Source organism: Lissotriton vulgaris, chromosome 2_1 (genome assembly GCF_964263255.1).
Source record: "Lissotriton vulgaris chromosome 2_1, aLisVul1.2, whole genome shotgun sequence".
Classification (NCBI taxonomy): domain Eukaryota; kingdom Metazoa; phylum Chordata; class Amphibia; order Caudata; family Salamandridae; genus Lissotriton; species Lissotriton vulgaris.
The window spans coordinates 283,004,799-283,023,646 of record NC_141687.1 but is presented as its reverse complement, the minus strand read 5'-3'; the positions used below and the strand labels follow the sequence as shown (position 1 = coordinate 283,023,646).

At 46.4% G+C, this 18,848-nt stretch overlaps 1 protein-coding gene across 1 annotated transcript in view; it reads left to right on the top strand.

Annotated features, from left to right (window-relative positions):
• The window catches only part of LOC147729973 (uncharacterized), a 1,004,770-nt gene that overhangs the window by 830,571 nt on the left and 155,351 nt on the right, over window positions 1–18,848 (top strand). Inside the window, exon 27 of the mRNA XM_086954938.1 lies at window positions 2,705–2,762. Coding sequence (XP_086811064.1) covers window positions 2,705–2,762 — 58 coding nt within the window. The remainder of the gene's footprint in view (window positions 1–2,704; window positions 2,763–18,848) is intronic.

Genomic DNA, 18,848 nt, shown 5'->3' with positions numbered 1-18,848 from the left:
CCACTATAGGTAAACATATGCCCACAAAACCTGCGATTACCTATAGGAAAGCCTTTTCCTTACAGGATGCACTGGTAAAATCGAGCCCTGAGTTAGTCAATAAACAGGATTGGTTGGCGGGCAGCAAGGGTTTTAGAAGATGTGCGTCTTGCAAAGCCTGTATCCAGGGAGTTAACAAGACTGAGTATTACATCCCTTTTTCGGACACCCCTTGCCAGATAAAGAAAAAAATCACATGCAAAAGTGATTTTTGCGTGTACATTCTGGAATGCCCATGTGGCCTTCGCTACGTGGGTAGTTCAAAGTTACAGGTGCACAAAAGGGTTCTTCAACATCTACGGGCCATCAAGTCCAATGACCCAGCATACCCTGTTGCCAGGCATTTCAGAGAAAAACACAATAGCAACAGCTCTCTGTTAAAATATTATGCCATCGACACAATTGCACCTATGAGAAGGGGTGGCAACAGGGAAGCAGCGTTGAGGAGATTAGAAACACGCTACATTCTCACGCTAGATAGCAAGTTTCCCAATGGGTTGAATGCTTCAGAAGACTTGTACACCTGTTTATAATTTTGCTTTCCGTTATCTCCATTGGTTGATCCCTCTAGGCATTGATAATTGTGTCCTTTTTGTACATCAGACAATATGGTTTATATATAGTGTTTCCAGCAAGGCCATCTATTTGTCTAAGGACATACATGCCGATATGTTGTCATTTGTTCTGCCCAGTGCCCCTACTGTTTCAGTCTGACAGATTGGATTACATCATATTTTCTAGAATGATAATGTTGATAATCTAATTTAATCTGTTGGCACATTGTTTTTAAATCACTATCATTTTCACTTGCACTTTTTTCCAACCAGTATGACTTTTTCAGTTTTGATTCAAGCTGATTTAAGTGTTTTAGTGAATAGGTTGTCTGTTATGACGGTGTACGCAATTTAACGATGGCGGAATCAAACATGTGCGCTTATAGTAATAAATATTGTGGATTTATCCAGATATTGATATAGGCAACGAATTGCCTTAGCCTTTATGTCTAATATTGTTGCACAAGCATGTTGAACATCTATTTGTTCATGTGTTTTTGTTTGATTTCATCACGGATTGATCCGGAGATTTTAAAATTTAAAATTCATCCTGTGTATATACACACATGTGATACAGATCAACTAAACATTTATGAAATGCAATGTGCGTAGGGATTTATCCCAACACTGTAAAAGACTACCTAACAAATTGTGTACATTGTTTAAATTGTCTTGTACGCGATGTCTTTGCAATACTAAGATCTCATAGTATTTTAACTATGTCTATTGCACTATGCACTTTATTCATTTCTGGTTGGTTACTGCATTTGAGCACTAGCACTTTAAATTTTGCCTTACGACTGCATAGCACCATGTGATCAAGGCCTGTGAGAGGCCGAAACGTTATGCTGCCGTTTGTTGCTTAATAAAATTACAACTCACGGAATACCTGGTCCTGCTGTGTTTCTTCGAGGTAGCGCGGCTGCATGAAGCTTTGAGTGCCTTGGTGAGGACCCGTTTTGGATATATATATATATATATATATATATATATATATATATATATATATATATATATATATATATATTCTAGAATATAACATTTGGGAGATATGTAGAGTGATAGAATATTAGCCATATTAGCCATGTAATGACCAAAGGGACTGTGGAATGTAGGGTCAGAATGTATTGGTATGAAATCTGGAAGGCACCTTGAAATATATAAATAACTTTTTCAGTTTATGATCTTGCAGCCATCTTTACAGGGGGCATCTATGTTGTTGACAGTAGAATGATAAATCAGCAGGAGTCCTTTGAAAACGATGACAATACTGCCAATATGTTGTGTCCTCTATATGAAACTTAATGTAAGTGTACAAACGTGTCTCTTTCAAAGAGTTCAGTTTGTGACATGTGATTCTGTAAGTCCTTTCTTTTGACGAGGAAAGTTTCCTTGCTTTACCTGCATTTTGAACACCAACCTCTATGAATAGGGCAATCTTTTGGTGAGCTGGTGCAAACTCAGTTAGTACATTCCTCCTGTGATACTTCTCACTGGAAGCCCACCTTAGTTAAGGGTGCCAGGCTCGCAGTGGGCTGGCACAGCAGCTTTTATGGCATCACTTCTTCATACAGGAGGTGCCATCTTTATAAGGGGCCCCAAAGATCTTGCACAGGCCCTTTTCTAGAAACCTGGTGGTACTGCATCCTTCAGGAAGTCACTCTTATAGGCACATGGCTAGGAGTTGTTCAAAGGATGGATCTTTTTAATAATCTAGGTATTCCTTTGCTTGTAAACATAAATGCCGTAGAAGGTGGGTAGAATGTGTAACTCCAGCACAGAAAATAATGGAACTGAAAAGCGCCTTCAGAGAAGAGGAAAGATTAAATAGTGCGTTATGGTGTGAAATGTGGAAACATTTATAATTGACGGAGGACAAAATATGAACGTGACTGGAGGGCATGTCATCATGAATACAGGTACTTCCATAGGATGTTGGGCTCATGTATTTATTGTTGTGATTGTTCTCGGTGAATCAGTAGCCAGTCCTTTCTTTACCTGGAGAGTTAGCTCTCCAACAGGCGCCCTTATATATGCCAGACAAAGTTTAAGTGGAAAAACTGTTTTTTGTACATAGTACCAATTTGCTCTATGTCACTTTTTCATTACAGGCAATATGTGAAGAGTGGCATATACAGTGCACCATTATTCCAAGGCAGCCCCTCGCCGGTAAGTATACAGGTTCTTGCTTTCTTAGACATTCTATCTTGAGTGCTGCAATCCTTCATCTAATGGGTGATTCCATTTTTCTGATTTTACTTACCCCAATCCTGATGTCATGAAGTTAGTCCACACCCTGGAGAAAAGCACCCAGCTACTTACCTAAAAGAACAAGCATTTCATTCCATAAACTTTTATTCGATTGCCACATGTTATTGCAACCATAAAAAGTACAAAGAAAAACATTAAAATTATACAATGTTAAAAGACGTTTAAGGAGTAAATCAATCATGTTATAGGCAGGATAAAAAGAGCATAAACTAAAATACGAATTACTCGTGGTTACATTGGTATTTGATACAGGCTTTTAAAAAATTAGCTACATACTTCGCTATAAAAGGAGACTTCAGACATTGCAAGGATAAATATGCTGGACGACAGGTTCTTAGGCCGATTAATCTTAGTAAGGGGAGGATCCAAACCTTCCTAGGAAAAGAATAAAATTTACAGAAAAAAAGAATATGTATTGTTGATTGGGGGGAGACATTATCACAGGGACAAGAAATAATATTAGGGGACCAGTTTTGGACATTTGGAAAGGTTACAAGCCGGAAAAAAGAATTAAAACGAAACCTTGTAAGGAGATACTTTTCATAGTTGTTCAAAGGGAAGGTCAGATATGGTTGAATACCCAGATGGGTTTGTACAGCAATAACTTGCGAGTTTGTAGGTTTCACCAGTTCTGCTGAACATCGGAGCACTCTTAAGTGGGACAAACATAATTTTTTGAGGTCTTTTCTCGATATGTCACTCATGCTCGGAGGATCGTTGAAGAAGTTGGTGCGGTCCATATCCCGGCAGAAGTTCCTAATATATACTAGCCAGGATATTTTTTCCCAGTTGTCAAGGGCTGTACAATCTAAAGTTAAGGAACCCGTTAAATGGCACTCCTCTTTGGACCATATACGGTGCCACAAAAGCATAGGTTGGCAACGGATGGTGTCCGTAATAAAATCCATGCCTAGTTCAGCTAGCGAGGCATAGGTTGGGGCACTGTGTGGTAAGGCCAACAGATATTTAGCAAACTCGTTCTCAATCACTTGGAGTGGGCTTATCGGACCGTAGCCCCAAACCCCTGCACCTTACGTTGCCACACTGTGGCATTTTGCGTAGTATATTGTGAGTAATTCAGGGGGAGCCAGGTTCCCCAGTTTCCTTGAGAAAGAAACTAGGGCTGCCTTGGCTCTCAGGAAGAGCAGTTTTTTGCTTGCCACGGCCTGCCGCCAACTCAGAGAATCGTCCACCAGGATGCCCAGATAGGGATAGACGCGGGTTCTTTTAAGTTTGGTCTTATCAACAAAGATGGGTTTAGGGCTTTTTATTTTAGGGCCAAGGTGCATTACGGATGTCTTTTTTATGTTAACCTAAGGCCAAGGGAATCCATATATGAGCAGTACTTATTAATCTGTACTTGAAGTTGAATCAGCGTCCTGGCGAAGATGACTGAGTCGTCCACGTATAACAGCGTTGGTATGGGGCGATGTTTAATTTGTGGAAGATCCTGGCTCCCTTCTAGCATGGCTGCCTCCAGACCATTGGTGTACAGATTGAACAAGAAGGGAGCCAGTACGCAGGACCTGTCTGACTCCTTTTGTAATTTGAAAAGGGGGGGTAAGTTCTCCGCTGATCCCGTACCTAACTCTTGCGGTTGCGCCGGAGTACAGTTCGCGCAAAAATACTATTAGAGCAGGATCGACGCCCATTTCCTCAAGGAGAGCCCAGAGTTTCGAATGCTGTACACAGTCGAACGCTGCACTGAGGTCAACATATACAAGAAATAGGTGGCCCTTTTTTGCGTTCACATACTTCCCAATCAGGAGAGCAAGATTCAGGGCCTGCTCTACAGTCCCAAGACCCTCCTGGAACCCGTATTGGAGGTCGGTTAAGATGTTGTTGGTTTTTGCCCACTCCTGGAGACGTTCCAGCAGCAGACGTCCCGCTACCTTACCCAGGGAGTCCAGGAGGGAAATGGGTCCATAGCAAACCGGATCATTCCGGTTGCCCTTTTTGAAGGGGGGATGGATGTAGACCAAGAGTCAATAAGGCCCGAAGTTGTTACCGCGGACAGAACCTGGGTGAGAAGTGGCGACCAAAGCTTGATGTTATGGGTGAAAATATCCACCGGCACCCCATCTGGAACGGGGGCCTTGCCTAGTTTTGACATTTTTAGGGCCCTGATCACCTCAAGAACAAGCATTTACAATGCAACGGTTTCGCCTTAGCAAAAGTTAGAGCTATTGGCATTGTAAATGGCAACCTTTTTATTTATGAGTTGGTTTTGAAAACAGATAAATAAATGGCATTGTCATTTACAATGCCAATAGCTTAATCTCTCGCAAATGCCACCCACACACACCCACAGAGAGCCCCCCCACACAGAGCCCCCCACACACACACAGAGCCCCCCCCACACACACCCACACAGAGCCCCCCCACACAGAGCCCTCCCCACACACCCACACAGAGCCCCTCCACACACATCCACACAGAGCCCCCACACACAGATCCCTCCCCACACACCCACACAGAGCCCCCCCACACCATATAAGTTTCCGCTCTCAGACCTATCATATGAAAGAACAGAAGTGAAGGTTGGCAACTCTATTGTTTTTAGTAAACTTATACAAGACTCAGCACTGTACATGCTGTGCGCACTTCTCTAAAGTGGAAAAGACACTGGCTTGATGTCTGTAAATGTACCGTGTGTTTTTATGCAGGGGGCGGTCTCTGCCAAATGCTGGTTACTTCGAGGTGAAGTGGGCACAAGGTATCTAGTGTGCAGCCAGAGTTGAGACTGCTGGGCGGGCGGCCTTTGACATGAAAATGAACGTAAATAAGAAACTCAGGTGATCTGTTCGAGGGACGGCCCGGCTAACGCAAAATGCTACAACGGGGTAGTGGGGGCTCCACACAATCGTGCCAGAGGCCTCAACACAGACTGTTCCAACCCACACAACCACCCCATCCCCAGGGCTTCATGTTATCCGGTGGGTGCAGGCGGGGCCCACCGGCACTCTTCTTTGGGGACGGTACTTATTGATAGCCATTAGTCTTTGAAAGAAAGAGGGAGAGCAAGACCGACAACAGTGGCAAAGGGAGAACACACAGATGAAAAGGAACCCAGGCGTGTCTCACCTAGGTGCAGGAAAGCTATACTGGTGGATAAACAGACATGATGTGGCATACAGACTAGACGGCCTTGGCATTTGGCAACCCCATCATTCTGCAACAGCGCCAGCAACATTCTTAGAAACATGTTGGCGCTAGGACGTATTCTTCTCCATAATAAAGCACTGCCCACCTCTGACTGAAGCTCCCTAAAGACCAGGCAATAAGTCTCAAAGACTGCACCGTTCGAATATAAACCCCTAACGTGAGGGAACACAGAAAGTGAGACACCCACGGCTTTCATCACCCGTAGAGGAACATGAAACATGCAGTCCTCTCACAGTGAGCTACGACGGTAACGTATCATCGCATGGAACAAGGGCGGCATGGGGTCATCGCATGAAGAGGAGCTGTGCACGTGCCGAGAGCACAGCCTGCCACTGCATGGAGAAGAGCTGCAGGAACTACTGAACGCCGTCATTACACTCAGATCCGTTACTGACAGGCTATCACCACATGAATATCAACTATGGACATGCTCTTAGGATATGGAGATTACCTATTAGCATCATATGAAGAGAACAGCACCCATCGCATGTAAAGGAACTACAGACGTGGTCTCATCATATGAAGATTAACTACGAGTGAGCGGTCATCAAATGAAGAGCACATGCTTTAGCCAAAAACGTAAAAAGTGCATTGGAAAGCACTACACACATATGGTGCAGCTGATAGCGGGAGCTGGCATGGGAGGCGAGGCCGCAGTCTAAACAAACCCTGGAGGAGCCCATAGGCCTCACGGACAGCGGGAGGGGGGAGTGGTAACGGGCTCACGGACAGCGGGAGGGAGGGGTGGGAACGGGAAAAGACGGAAAGAAGAAACGGAAAAAGGACATGACAAAGGGACGGAAAAAGGACATGAGAAAGGGAAAAGACAAATATAAACAAAATGCTGCTTACCTGATGGCATCCTGAGGGGGGCGGGGGAAGGCAGGACAGCAAGCACTCACCAAGGACGACTTCTTCCGACGGACACGCCCACAACGCAAACAGCCGCATGACGTAGGGAAAAGCCAAAAATTCTCGGGAACGGTGCACTTTCCCGGCTACCTAAAATGCCATTTGTGCTTGACCACAAGACTGGCCATCTGTTTCCCATTCTTGACAATGAAAACGTTTATGCGTCAAAATAAGTTAGCCATTTGTGAATGAATCACGTAACCCGTTATTACAGCCTTAACACAGTGCAACCCAGTACTGTAGGAGGGCCCTCGCGTCCCCTTGCACCCTCAACCCTGGCTGCTGTCTTTTAACGCAAGCCTCTAGGTGAGGGGTGATCTGTTGACAGTCGCCTCCATACCCCTCCCCCGGGTGCACCACTGAAGGCGGCCGTGTCTCACAGACCCCTGTTAAGTTTGAACCCGTTCAATAGCCTTCCGCTCCTTTTCCCCAGTGCAGCCTGATGCATGGTGTTTGGTGTCAGCCTGTGACAGGAGTCCTGGGCTCCACAATAGTAGTGCTACTGGGCGCAGGAAATGGATACCAACAAGTGTCTGAGCGGCTGCTAATGCACGGCCCTCCTACGTGCGCCCCTCCTGTCTTTCATTCACCCACACCCCGTGGCTCACACAGGCCTCGTGGGTGCTCCCGGGAGCACCGCCGGGCATCTGTATGGCACGGAAGCCTCCGCCCTAGAAGACAGATGAGGTGGTTGGCTTTTCCGCTGCTTCATCACTCGCTGCCCTGGAGCATGACGCTCTCCAGGGTCACGGGCCCGGAGACATGGACCGCGGGGGTGGGGGGGCGGGAACGGACAGCGGGAGGGGGGGCAAACAAAGACACGGACAACAGGAAGGGGGCGGGAACGGACGGGGGGGGGCAAACAAAGACATGGACAGCGGGAGGGGGGGCGCCCCAGCCGTGAAGTGCCTCCCGGTGCCAGGAAAGTTCAGCCCGCTCCTGCAGCCGCAGCAGCCTGCAATTCCCAGCAGAGGCGACAACAGCCACCAGGAGACACGGAGAGCCGTGGAAGGGCAATGCCTTTCCCAAGGAAGGGGGAAGCGGAAATCACGTCCTCCCGGCCCCACCAACAACCAGGCGACGGGCCAGACATCTTCTTCCGGTGTTTCCTCCGGGCTGCGGCGGTGATCTCGAGGGGTAGGTTTCCTCGGGAATGGAATAAGCATAAGCCCAGGCAAATATGCGGCGTGGGCAGCCGCTTGGCAGAAATAAAAGCGCTCTGCGCGCTATGGCAAAGTAAAGCGCTATTGAGCGCTGGGGCACAAATAATCGACGCTCGGTGAAGTGCATTGAGCAGGGGAAACATTGGTCGACGGGCCCGGCGCCATCTTCGGCGGAATGAGAAAACACGCCCACCGCCGCGATGACGATCGGAGAGGGAAGAAATCGCGGGAACGCCCACGAATCTGGTCCGGACTGAACCGGCTTCCAATGGCTAGCCTCCGTTTTTGGAGCTAGCCAGTGGGAGCCGGGGGACGTTCCTATATCCCATATTGCAATCATTAGATTTTGCCTGCGCGAACTGCTTGCGCAGTAACGCCAGGAGAAACCTAAAAAACAACTGTAAACTCTTTCTTCTCTAAGTTAGCCTACAAAAGAACACCTGTACCAGAAACCTCCTGAGTCGATTACCAAAGCAGTCCTTCAGACTGTGATCAAAGTCAGGCACATAACCAGTAGTGTGGGAGGACGTATAGATTGGTACTAGGAAGTACAATTACAATAATTGGATTGCCAGTATTTGAAGCATTACCTTCTCATCATATCCTCGCCCAAGTCCTTTTGTCATCAGGATATACCAAAGCAATCAGGACCACCATTTATTGCTCACTAAGGTAGGCATCCCGAAAGGTCAAAGTTGAGCTACAAAGGAGGATCGTGCAAACCCAGAAAGTCAGCAAACCCTTATGCGCCAGTACCAAAGCAAGACAAAAAGCACTAAAAGCCCAAAAGGCATAGGGCATAAAGGCCCATGGGAGTAGGGACCCAGAATAAGGGAACACATGCAATAGCAATCTACAAGAGGCAACAATAAAGGAGACTAAAAGTAGCAGCATTAACCCACAGCCAGCAATACAAGGAAAGTGCCAGAATTGCCCACAAGACCAGCACGAAGACCTTTCAGCAAAGCAGCCATACCCCTGCTTGAGCAAAAACTAGAAATAGAATGTCGTCAACCCCAACTGTGAGGGCAGGAACAGTAATGCCAAATGAAAAGACTAAGCATCAAGATAGCCCCGAGCACCCTTGAAGTCACAGGGGAAAGGCCACAAAGAGGCACTGTGCCACACACGAAGCAGGACGCAAGAGTACATCAGCCAGAGCAAGTCACAAAAGGGAATGCCAGAGGCAGGGCGAATAGTCACCAACAAGGCTGGAGATCAGTGTCCAAATACAAAAAAGAGGAAGACCCAGTATAAAGGAACCGGCATATCAGGGTTAAAAAAATAAAAACGTGGCGCTAGGGAGCGCACAGCGGAATGGCTGCCTGAACGGCAGCTCAGCCGGGCAGACACTGTCCATACGTGTTTAAATAAATTTAACGGATGCTAATTTCCAAAACGAGCACAAATTCGGAGATGGGAAACAGCCGTGCACCCTTGGCCGCCCTATTAATGCCGGACGCAGGTGAAAATTGAAGAGCAACACTGGGAGCCGGACCGGAGTGCAAGATGGCAGCGTATGCCCGACTGATGCTCGATTCGGACTGCGGGGCACATTGAAGCCGAATCTGGCGCCTGCTCTAGGATCCAACGCAGCACTGTGGCACACGGATGGTGACGATAATGAATCAGAATGCTTAAGTAAGTGGCACATTTTATAAACACACTGTGGATCACTGGCTGGTGAAGTGTAACCTCGCATCGCAAAATGGCGGCGCCCACGAAATAGCGCTCTTGTCCTGCCAAAACACACGTAATGAAATGCAGACAGCCGCCGAGGCTCTTGCAAGGACTAAATTATACAGGGCAGCGGCGACGGTTGAGAAGGGAAGTGTGTGTCACCATGTGTATTCACGGATGTTGCTACTCCTGTTCTGCTGCAGGTAAAATGACGGTCGGAAGCTGCGATATGGTGAGGACGGATAAAGAACTGGTTGAGCGTTGGGCACTATCTGCGCTGTGAATGCGAGCACTGATCTCAGGGCAAGGACATATGTTGAACATTATGGCTCAGCTGGGGTACTGGCGGCTATGACGGAGGCAGGGAAAATTGGTTGAGCAGAGAGGGCAGACCACACTGACCCACGAATCCCTGAGCGGGCACAAAAGGGTAAAAGTGAAGCACAACGTGACCAAGCGGTGAATAGGGGTTGAGAGGTAGCAGTTCGGCTCTATCGCGGAGACACAGGCCAAAACGTGAACTATATCAGCACAAAAAGTGGGGTGCAAAGGATACTGTACATACATAAGCAAGACCTGTCTACTAATCCGGAGCCTCTATCCTCAGTAAAGCATAGTGAAGTTGTGCACGCGGGAAGGGCGATTGATCTCTACAGGTGCCCCCCCCACTCATGGTCCGCGTTGCGACCGCTCCAGCACCCACCCACCAAACGTAACGCCATCATTACATTACAAAGCACAAGTTCAACTGTGTTAATCTGTATACCCCTCTGCCAGTATGATCACGTGCGAGTGGAATCTGTTCTGGTTCTGGAAGTGACCGTACTTCAGCAACTAGAGGGGAAAAAATGGGCAAACCGAATAAGCAGCAACCAAAGCTCACCTTCGAACTACGCAAAGCGCCTAAAGGCCAAACTGATCAAATGGAAGAAGACTCGGCGTTGGACGTAGCGGAAGGGAGTAACATGGAGACCATTCTGAGAGCCATACAAACTAACTTACAGGACATAAATGGTAAACTAGACCATCTGATGGGGAGAATGGATAGTATGGCAGCGAAAATGGATAAACAGGGAGAAAGACTGGACACAGTGGAGCAACGCATCTCAACGATCGAGGATGAATCTCATGACATGGCAGGGAAGTGTAAGGGCATGGAGAAAGTGCTTGAGGTTATCAGAGCAAAGGCGGAGGAGTTGGAAGCACGGTCCTGCCGGAACAACGTAAGGATAGCGGGCCTGCCGGAAACAACAAATACTTGCCATATGGAATCCTATGTCAAGCAACTATGCAAAGATATCTTTGGGGAGAGTGCCTTATCGCCCATTTTCGTGATTGAAAGAGCTCATCGTTCTCTTGCACCAAAGCCACCAGTAGGAGGCACACCACGACCCATAGTAGCCCGAGTGTTGAATTATAGAGACCGTGACACCATTCTGCGTTTGGCACGTGAAAAGGGACAGATACTACATCAAGGGAACAAACTGGAATTCTTTACCGACTTCACCGTAGCTGTACAACAGGCACGTAGGGAGTTTGCTGCAGTCAAGGCGAAATGTCGTGAGCTACAAATCAACTCCGCCATGCTATACCCGGCACGCCTAAAGGTCACCTGGGAAGAGAAGACGGTCATTCTCACCAGTCCCAAAGCAGCCCAGGACTTCCTTAAAAATATAATGAGCAAAGGCAAGAAAGCAAACTGGCCAGAACAACAGCACGACTCAGACTAATGGTGAGATCTTGTGTCATCGGATTGATGAAGTGTTCAGCACGACATCTTGCAGGGTGTTCTGATGGTAGCCAGGATCTTTATGTGTTGGAGCTCTGTGGCAAATGAATGCGTTATAATAACTGGTTATAATCACTGTGCATTTTGTTCTCAGGTGAATGTTCGAGATGCCAGGGGTTAACTGGACATTGTAGGTTTGATGCCTGCGAATAAATATGCATAATGGAACAATGTCACTGTTACTCAGGATATAGTCGGTGCACAGAAACTGACGTCAGGTTGCTTGATTTCTGCCTGCATATTGACGCATAACAGACAGGACTGTCACGTAATATGCGATGGGTACTTACAGGGCATCTATGCAACGGCAATGACCTACGTTGGTACTACCACACTTTCCAAGGGATATTGCCATGTTCGTTAATCGAATGTTACAAACCTATTCCTGGGTGGGTTATCTAGCAACACTAGCACGGTATTAATAGCCCAGATGCGTTACTGGTGTCAAGGTAAATGATACACGTAAGACTGCTGGTAACCTAAGTGTATCTGCTACCTCTTTGCATTTGGAGTATCGTATGATGTAACATAGATGATGTACCTGTTTATTCTAGGTGGGTATGGTGCTGGAGGGCTAAAATGTGGGCAGGAGTATTGATGTGGTGAAATATTTAACTACACAATTGCTATCCATGCCGGGTAACAAATGCCTTACCATCTGATGTACACGAGATACTCTGAAACGCACACACCTACATTATGCACGGTAAAAAGAGATAGGTGTGGCTATGTTGACAAAAAATACGGATTATTGTTACTAGGGTTATATGCTGTGGCATGGTTGTGCCGGTGCCGAGATGGTGCATCTAGATGGTTTTTTATTACAATGCAGCATCTGTTCAGATCCCATTAAGTCTGCCCCCATCCATTCAGTTGGGTGGAGTAGTACACCCCCAGTGGACCTTTAAATGGGTAATCCCCACACAGTTATGTTATCTGATGTTGTTAGATGGGGGACATGGCTTCGGCAGGGTTGGGCTGCTGAAGTGGGTGGGATTGGGGTGGGTTGGGGTTTTGTTAGTGCAAATGGGCCAGGGCATTTGAGATGCATTGCTGATATTCATGTTGTAACCAGGTTGATACAAAGGGGGAAATTAGAGGTACAGAAGTAGACATTGACATCACATGTTTACCAGGGCAATGTTATCAAGTGCATGATGCTGCAAGGGAAAAGGCGCTTTAGGTAAAAGAAGTCTGAACCTCCTCACGTGGAACGTGCGGGGATTCACAAATCCAAAGAAAATAAGACAGATATTCGCGATGTGACATTGATATAGCATTGTTGCAAGAGACTCACATAGCACCGACTATACGCACGAAAATTGGGTCGAGATGGGCGGAATCCACGCATGCTGCTAACTATTCTTCATATTCAAGAGGGGTAATAACGTTAATCAAGAAAGGCGTAAATCTGAAGATTAATAAAACAATCCTAGATCCTTATGGTAGATATGTCATCGTATCAGGGATACTACGTGGACAAAGGGTGACACTAGCCAATATACATGGTCCCAATGTAGACTCCCCTGAATTTTTTATGGAACTCTGGAATCATATGCACGAATTCACAGACACCAGCATCATATGGGGCGGCGATTTCAATGTGGTTTAAAGTGATAGTTTGGACTATTCTACGGCGTCTACGGAACCACATAGGAAAGCCAGAGTGAAAGTGTGGGACATAATGGAGGAGCTGTCACTTAAAGATCTCTGGAGAACCAGATATCCGGATATAACAGGGGCGACGCACGTTAATATGGTGCATTGTAGCTGGTCGCGGATAGATTATTGGCTGGGGTCTGATAACATCTTATTGTGGACAGAGGCGATGAAAACACTGCCTAGAACTATATCAGATCATAATCAGGTCCTATTAACGCTCCAAATACCACATTATTCCCCTCCTCCGTTTAGTTGGAGATTTAACGCCAAAGTGCTCACGGACCCGCTATACGCAGATACTATTGCCACGGCCATAAAAGAGTACTTTCAGACTAATGTTACAACGGTCGACGACCCGGGCACATTATGGGAGGCTTTTAAAGCAACAGTGAGGGGGGTATGCATGAGTACTACAGTGGGGATTTTGAAAGATATTAGAGGGCAGATAACTAGATGCGAAAACCGACTGAAAGAATTAGAAACTGAGTTTGAGCGCACGCAAAACACGGCTTTACTGGGAGAACTGAGGCAGATTCACACGGAACATCAAACGCACATAGCAGATGAACTCAAATACATATACAAACAACCAGCAGCCAGGCAATTTGGGGAAGGAGGCAGGCCAGGTAAAGTTCTGGCAACAAAAATTTGCGATGGGAAAGGCCCCCATATTATTACACAATTACGAGACGAGGCCGGCGATCTGGTCTTTCACACGGATGGCATACTGCAAAGTTTCGTGAGCAACTGTAGCAAATTGTACGAATCCAAGCAGACAGCACCCCCAGAGGAAATATTTAGCTACCTGAAAGACGTGGCCATTGCATGGCTTTCAGACCATCAACGAGAATACCTTTCGCTGCCAGTAACGGTGGAGGAAGTAACGGAGATCATTCAAACGCTACCTAATGGGAAGGCACTGGGCCCTGATGGGTTTACTTGTGAATTCTATAAAACGTACGTCGAACTTTTAGCCCCCCATTTAGTTGCGATGTACCGCGACGCCTTTGACCAGGCAATTCTTCCTCCGACGCTTCGAGAGGCAGTGATAATTGCCCTCTTGAAACCAAACAAAGATCCTGAACTGTGCGAGTCATACAGACCGCTATCACTAATTAACGTTGACTCTAAAATACTGGCTAAACTCCTAGCGGTCCGATAACAACCATTGATGACAAATATGATCGTCCCGGATCAAGCAGGTTTTATACCTTCGAGATCCACATCTCACAATACCAGAACACTCTTTGCTCTTTCTCACTATTTAACACCCAACACTAAGGCCGAGGCGGTCATGTTGGATTCCGCCAAGGCATTCGATTCATTAGAATGGCCTTATCTTCTCACGATCCCGCACCAGATGGGATTTCCCCATAAAGTGGGTAGCGCTGCTGTACACGAACCCAGTAGCCAGGGTACGTGTGAACGGGTACATTTCGGACTTCTTTCCTATTGCACGTGGTACAAGACAGGGGTGCCCTTTGTCGCCCCTGCTCTTTGCTCTAGCCCTGGTACCATTAGCCTGCATTATTAGACAAACACACAATCACTTTGCATTACATTTCCCGGGACATCCGCTACACATATCATTATATGCAGATGACATGCTTTTATATGTCCGTGACCCGGAACAAAATCTAGACCTGTTATTAAGGGAATACATAAAGTTTGGGCGACACTCAGGCCTGCAGATTAACTGGAATAAATCCTCAATTATCCCACTAACAGACACCACTGCACCACATACAACGGAATTCCCTTTGGATTGGCAAACTGACTCGATTAGATATCTGGGGGTATGGTAGAGCAGGAACCCTGAGGAAGTCATGCGTATCAATTATGGTAGAGTGATTGCTACGCTCGAGGAAAAGTTAAACAGGTGGATACAGCTACCGCTCTCATTGGCTGACCGCATTGCCATTGTGAAAATGAACATCCTCCCCAAATTCCTCTACCTATTTAACAACATCCCCATTCCACCTCCAAGAGCAGTTTTTACAAACATCACGTCTTTAATCTTGAAACTAATTTGGGCGGGTAAAGAAGCACGGATAGAACTCAGAACACTGACACTACCATACGAGAAGGGGGGTTTCTGTGTCCCGGATTTCTTCCTATATTACTTATGTGCGCAGGCGCAGTATGCTGCACACTGGTATCACACTGTCCCTTACTTAACGCACACCGCAGTGGAAGAAGGGGATGCCTGGCCAATACCACTGACGGCTGTGATCACACACAAAAGGCCACCCCTGGACTCTGCAGATATAAACACAATTGACCATACGACACACGCTTGGAGGAAACTGGGGCAACTAGCTCATAAGTTACCACTCTATGCCCCGGCACTGCCCTTACATCACCACCCAAACCTATCTGTAACTAGGGAGGAGGTAGGCATGGAACTTCCGGAGCAGGTAGGGATTGATACCTTCGGTGATTTATATCATAATGGGAGGTTTTGCAAATTGGAGGACCTATCATATATAAAAAATCAGACCATGTTATTTAGATTCACATATTACAGGCTACAAAGGGCTATTCAAGACTTATTTCCAGATTTCCCAGCGGAACCAGCAAGATTAGACACGCTACAACTCATTCTGTCATCTTCGAATACCACACACTTAGTATCGCGACTCTACACAGTTGCCCAAGCCGAAATCCCATACACCACCACTAAAGCAATGACGAGGTGGAATGAGGTACTCCCAGACCCACTAACCGAACAGGAATGGTACAGAGTTTGTACATTAGTCAGGCTACTCACACCAAATGGAAACTTACGTATCATTCATTTCAAATACCTTCACCAAACATATCATACTCCGGTGCGACCACATAAATACGGGTTACGTGAGGACGCAAACTGCAAAAGGTGCGGGATGAGGGAGGCTGACTTTATCCATCTACTTGGAGTTGCGGACAAATTAACACTTACTGGGGGAAAATAACTGTCATGATTAAGGAGATGGTGGGAGTGGTGATCGAATGTTCTATAAAAGTATGCCTGCTAGGACTTCTGTCTACGGTGAAGGCCGAGAAGCGCAAGTTTTGTGCAATAGCGTTCCTAATAGCCTAACGACAAATATCACAATGTTGGGGAGGCACGAGAGTTCCCAGTATTAAACAATGGCTACAGGACATGGCCTGTTGCAGGGACAGCTTACTGACTTATGAAGAAGAACTGCCGGCCAGGTCGCGCCCAAAGGATTTCTGGAGGTACCTAACTGTTTTTCTGCAGAAAAATGAAATGAGTGAAATGTCATAAGTGCGGATGTATCTATTTGCTTATTCAACATGCCCGAACTTGATATAGTTCTGTTGACCCTGACTGACCCCTTTTTTCTTTCATATGCTGTATATGTAAAGCACAAAAATGGATGATGAATGCGGAAATGTACTGGCCTTTGTATTACTGACTGGTTTTCTTATGTTTATTTGCTGAAAATCAATAAAAAGATTTTTTTTTAAATAATAATAAAAACGGCAAGAAGGTCACAGCTAAAGTATATCCAACACTGGACCCAGCATGCCAACGAAGACTTTAAGCCCAGAAGATGAAATACATGCAGTCTATTAACCAAGGCGGGAAACCAGGCAGGCACAGTGCTTTCAGAATACCAGGCAACTTGTCCAAGAAACATTGGACCAAACAGTCAAGAGCAGATGCAGTCCGTGCCAAATGTTCATCTCAGATCACCAGGCAAAGTGCTTGACCGGACCAAAAAAGGAGAGGGAGGTAAAGTTTAAGGCCTTAGCAAGAAGACAAGCAATAGTGAGCAAAACAGGCCTAGACAAGGTCACACTCCCTTCCCAACAATTAGCACAGCGGTAAGAACAACTGGGATCTAAAGCTAGCAGGTCCAACAAACAAGACAACAGCAACCAGAAGAAGAACTTCATGCTCCAATGTTAAAGGCCAAACAAGTAGTCAGGATTGCAAAACCTCCAAAGGAGCCACCAGAAACCAAAATAATGGACCCTTCAAAATGAGTATAGTGAAGCAGTAGAGGAAGGCACTCTGTGCCACAAAGACCAAGCAAACACCACAGTACTGGAATTACAGGACCATCAAAGAAAGCACCAACACCACAACCCGGGGAAACTGGAGAAGCAGGGGACAGCCCACAGAGGGCATAAGCTGCACACAGGTCAAGCGTCATATAAACAAGTATATAAGGATCTAACCCCAAGAATGTGGACACCAGTCTCTAGGGAGTAAGGAGAGAGAGGAAACAAAGACCACTCTACTGAGAACCAGACAGTGCCTTGTAAGACCATTAGGCTCACACACGTAGGCACAGGATCCCCGGCGTGACCGTGAGGTTAGGGAATACCTCCGATAAAAAACCTGTCAAGGGGAGCATATGGCCAGCCAGACCACCAATATGCACGGGGACCAGCCCAATAGGGCAAAAGCACCTAACCCCTAGATAAGGTCATGTCCCAACAAGAAGTACATGGGACTGCCCACAACTGAACCTCATTCAAAAAAGCATGATGGGTCAAAACTCACTACAAAAACAGAAGCTCCAACTAAAGAACCAAAGACAAACCAGGAAGGTCACAGTGCTCCAACTCACCTAACACCACGACACCCACCAAAAAAACCTGGGCAGAGGGACAGGAAGTTGCACAGTGGAACATAGGGCCAGCAACCACAAGTTCAAGATCCAAAAAGGAGCAAGAGGAGCATATCCTTAGGAGATGAAAGGGTATACTGACCCCAAGCAAAATAGGCCGCAGTGTCAGCCTTGGGTAAAAATGCAAACCCCATCATAGCAGTCACATCTGGGGTATAAGGAGGACACACCATTCCCAAAACCCAAAACCCAAAATATGGTGGGTTGGGCCACTACCCAACCAAGAAGGCATAACCATGCACCTACTAGTGGAAGGAGGAGACAACCTCAGGCAGAATCTTCAGGATTAACCAGAGATTGACCAACAACCAAGCCCAACAGGGTGTAACTGGAGACCCCAACAGAAAATTAGTCAGTGCACCGTGCCACACCAGGCCACAAGCGCTATGCTGATTGTCCAGGCCATGCCACTTTATAAAGCACAGTGAACGGCCCAATTCCTAATAGTAGCCAGATAAAAAAGGGAGAAGGGCCAAACTAAAAGAGGCGACCCCCCCAAAAAAAGTCTGAAGACCAAATGAAGCAAAAGGGAAGTGCCTCAGCACATTCAGAAGATGCATAAACCAAGCATAGAACTTGGGGGCATATTTATTCTTTTTTAGCGCAACACACAAAGTTTGTACTGCATTACACTAAAGGGTGAAGGAACTGCAGAGCCATACCTACTAAAATATGGTATTACTACTGTCTTTGCAATGCTGGCTCCCCATCAGGCAGTATAGCGCTATGCACATACCTTTGCACCATAGTGAAGTCTAGCATAGATTTTGTCCTCGAAGGGTATCCTTTAAATAATTTCACACATTGGATGTGTACTGTGGGTACAGCACGCATGCATTCATGAGATGTTTGGAGAAATTAAAACATTTTTCATTGTTAACACTTGCCCCAGAGTGGCATTCATTATTGGCTAATGCCCTATCTACCAACTGGAGTGTGTAGGGCTTTGTGTTTAAATCCATCGGTG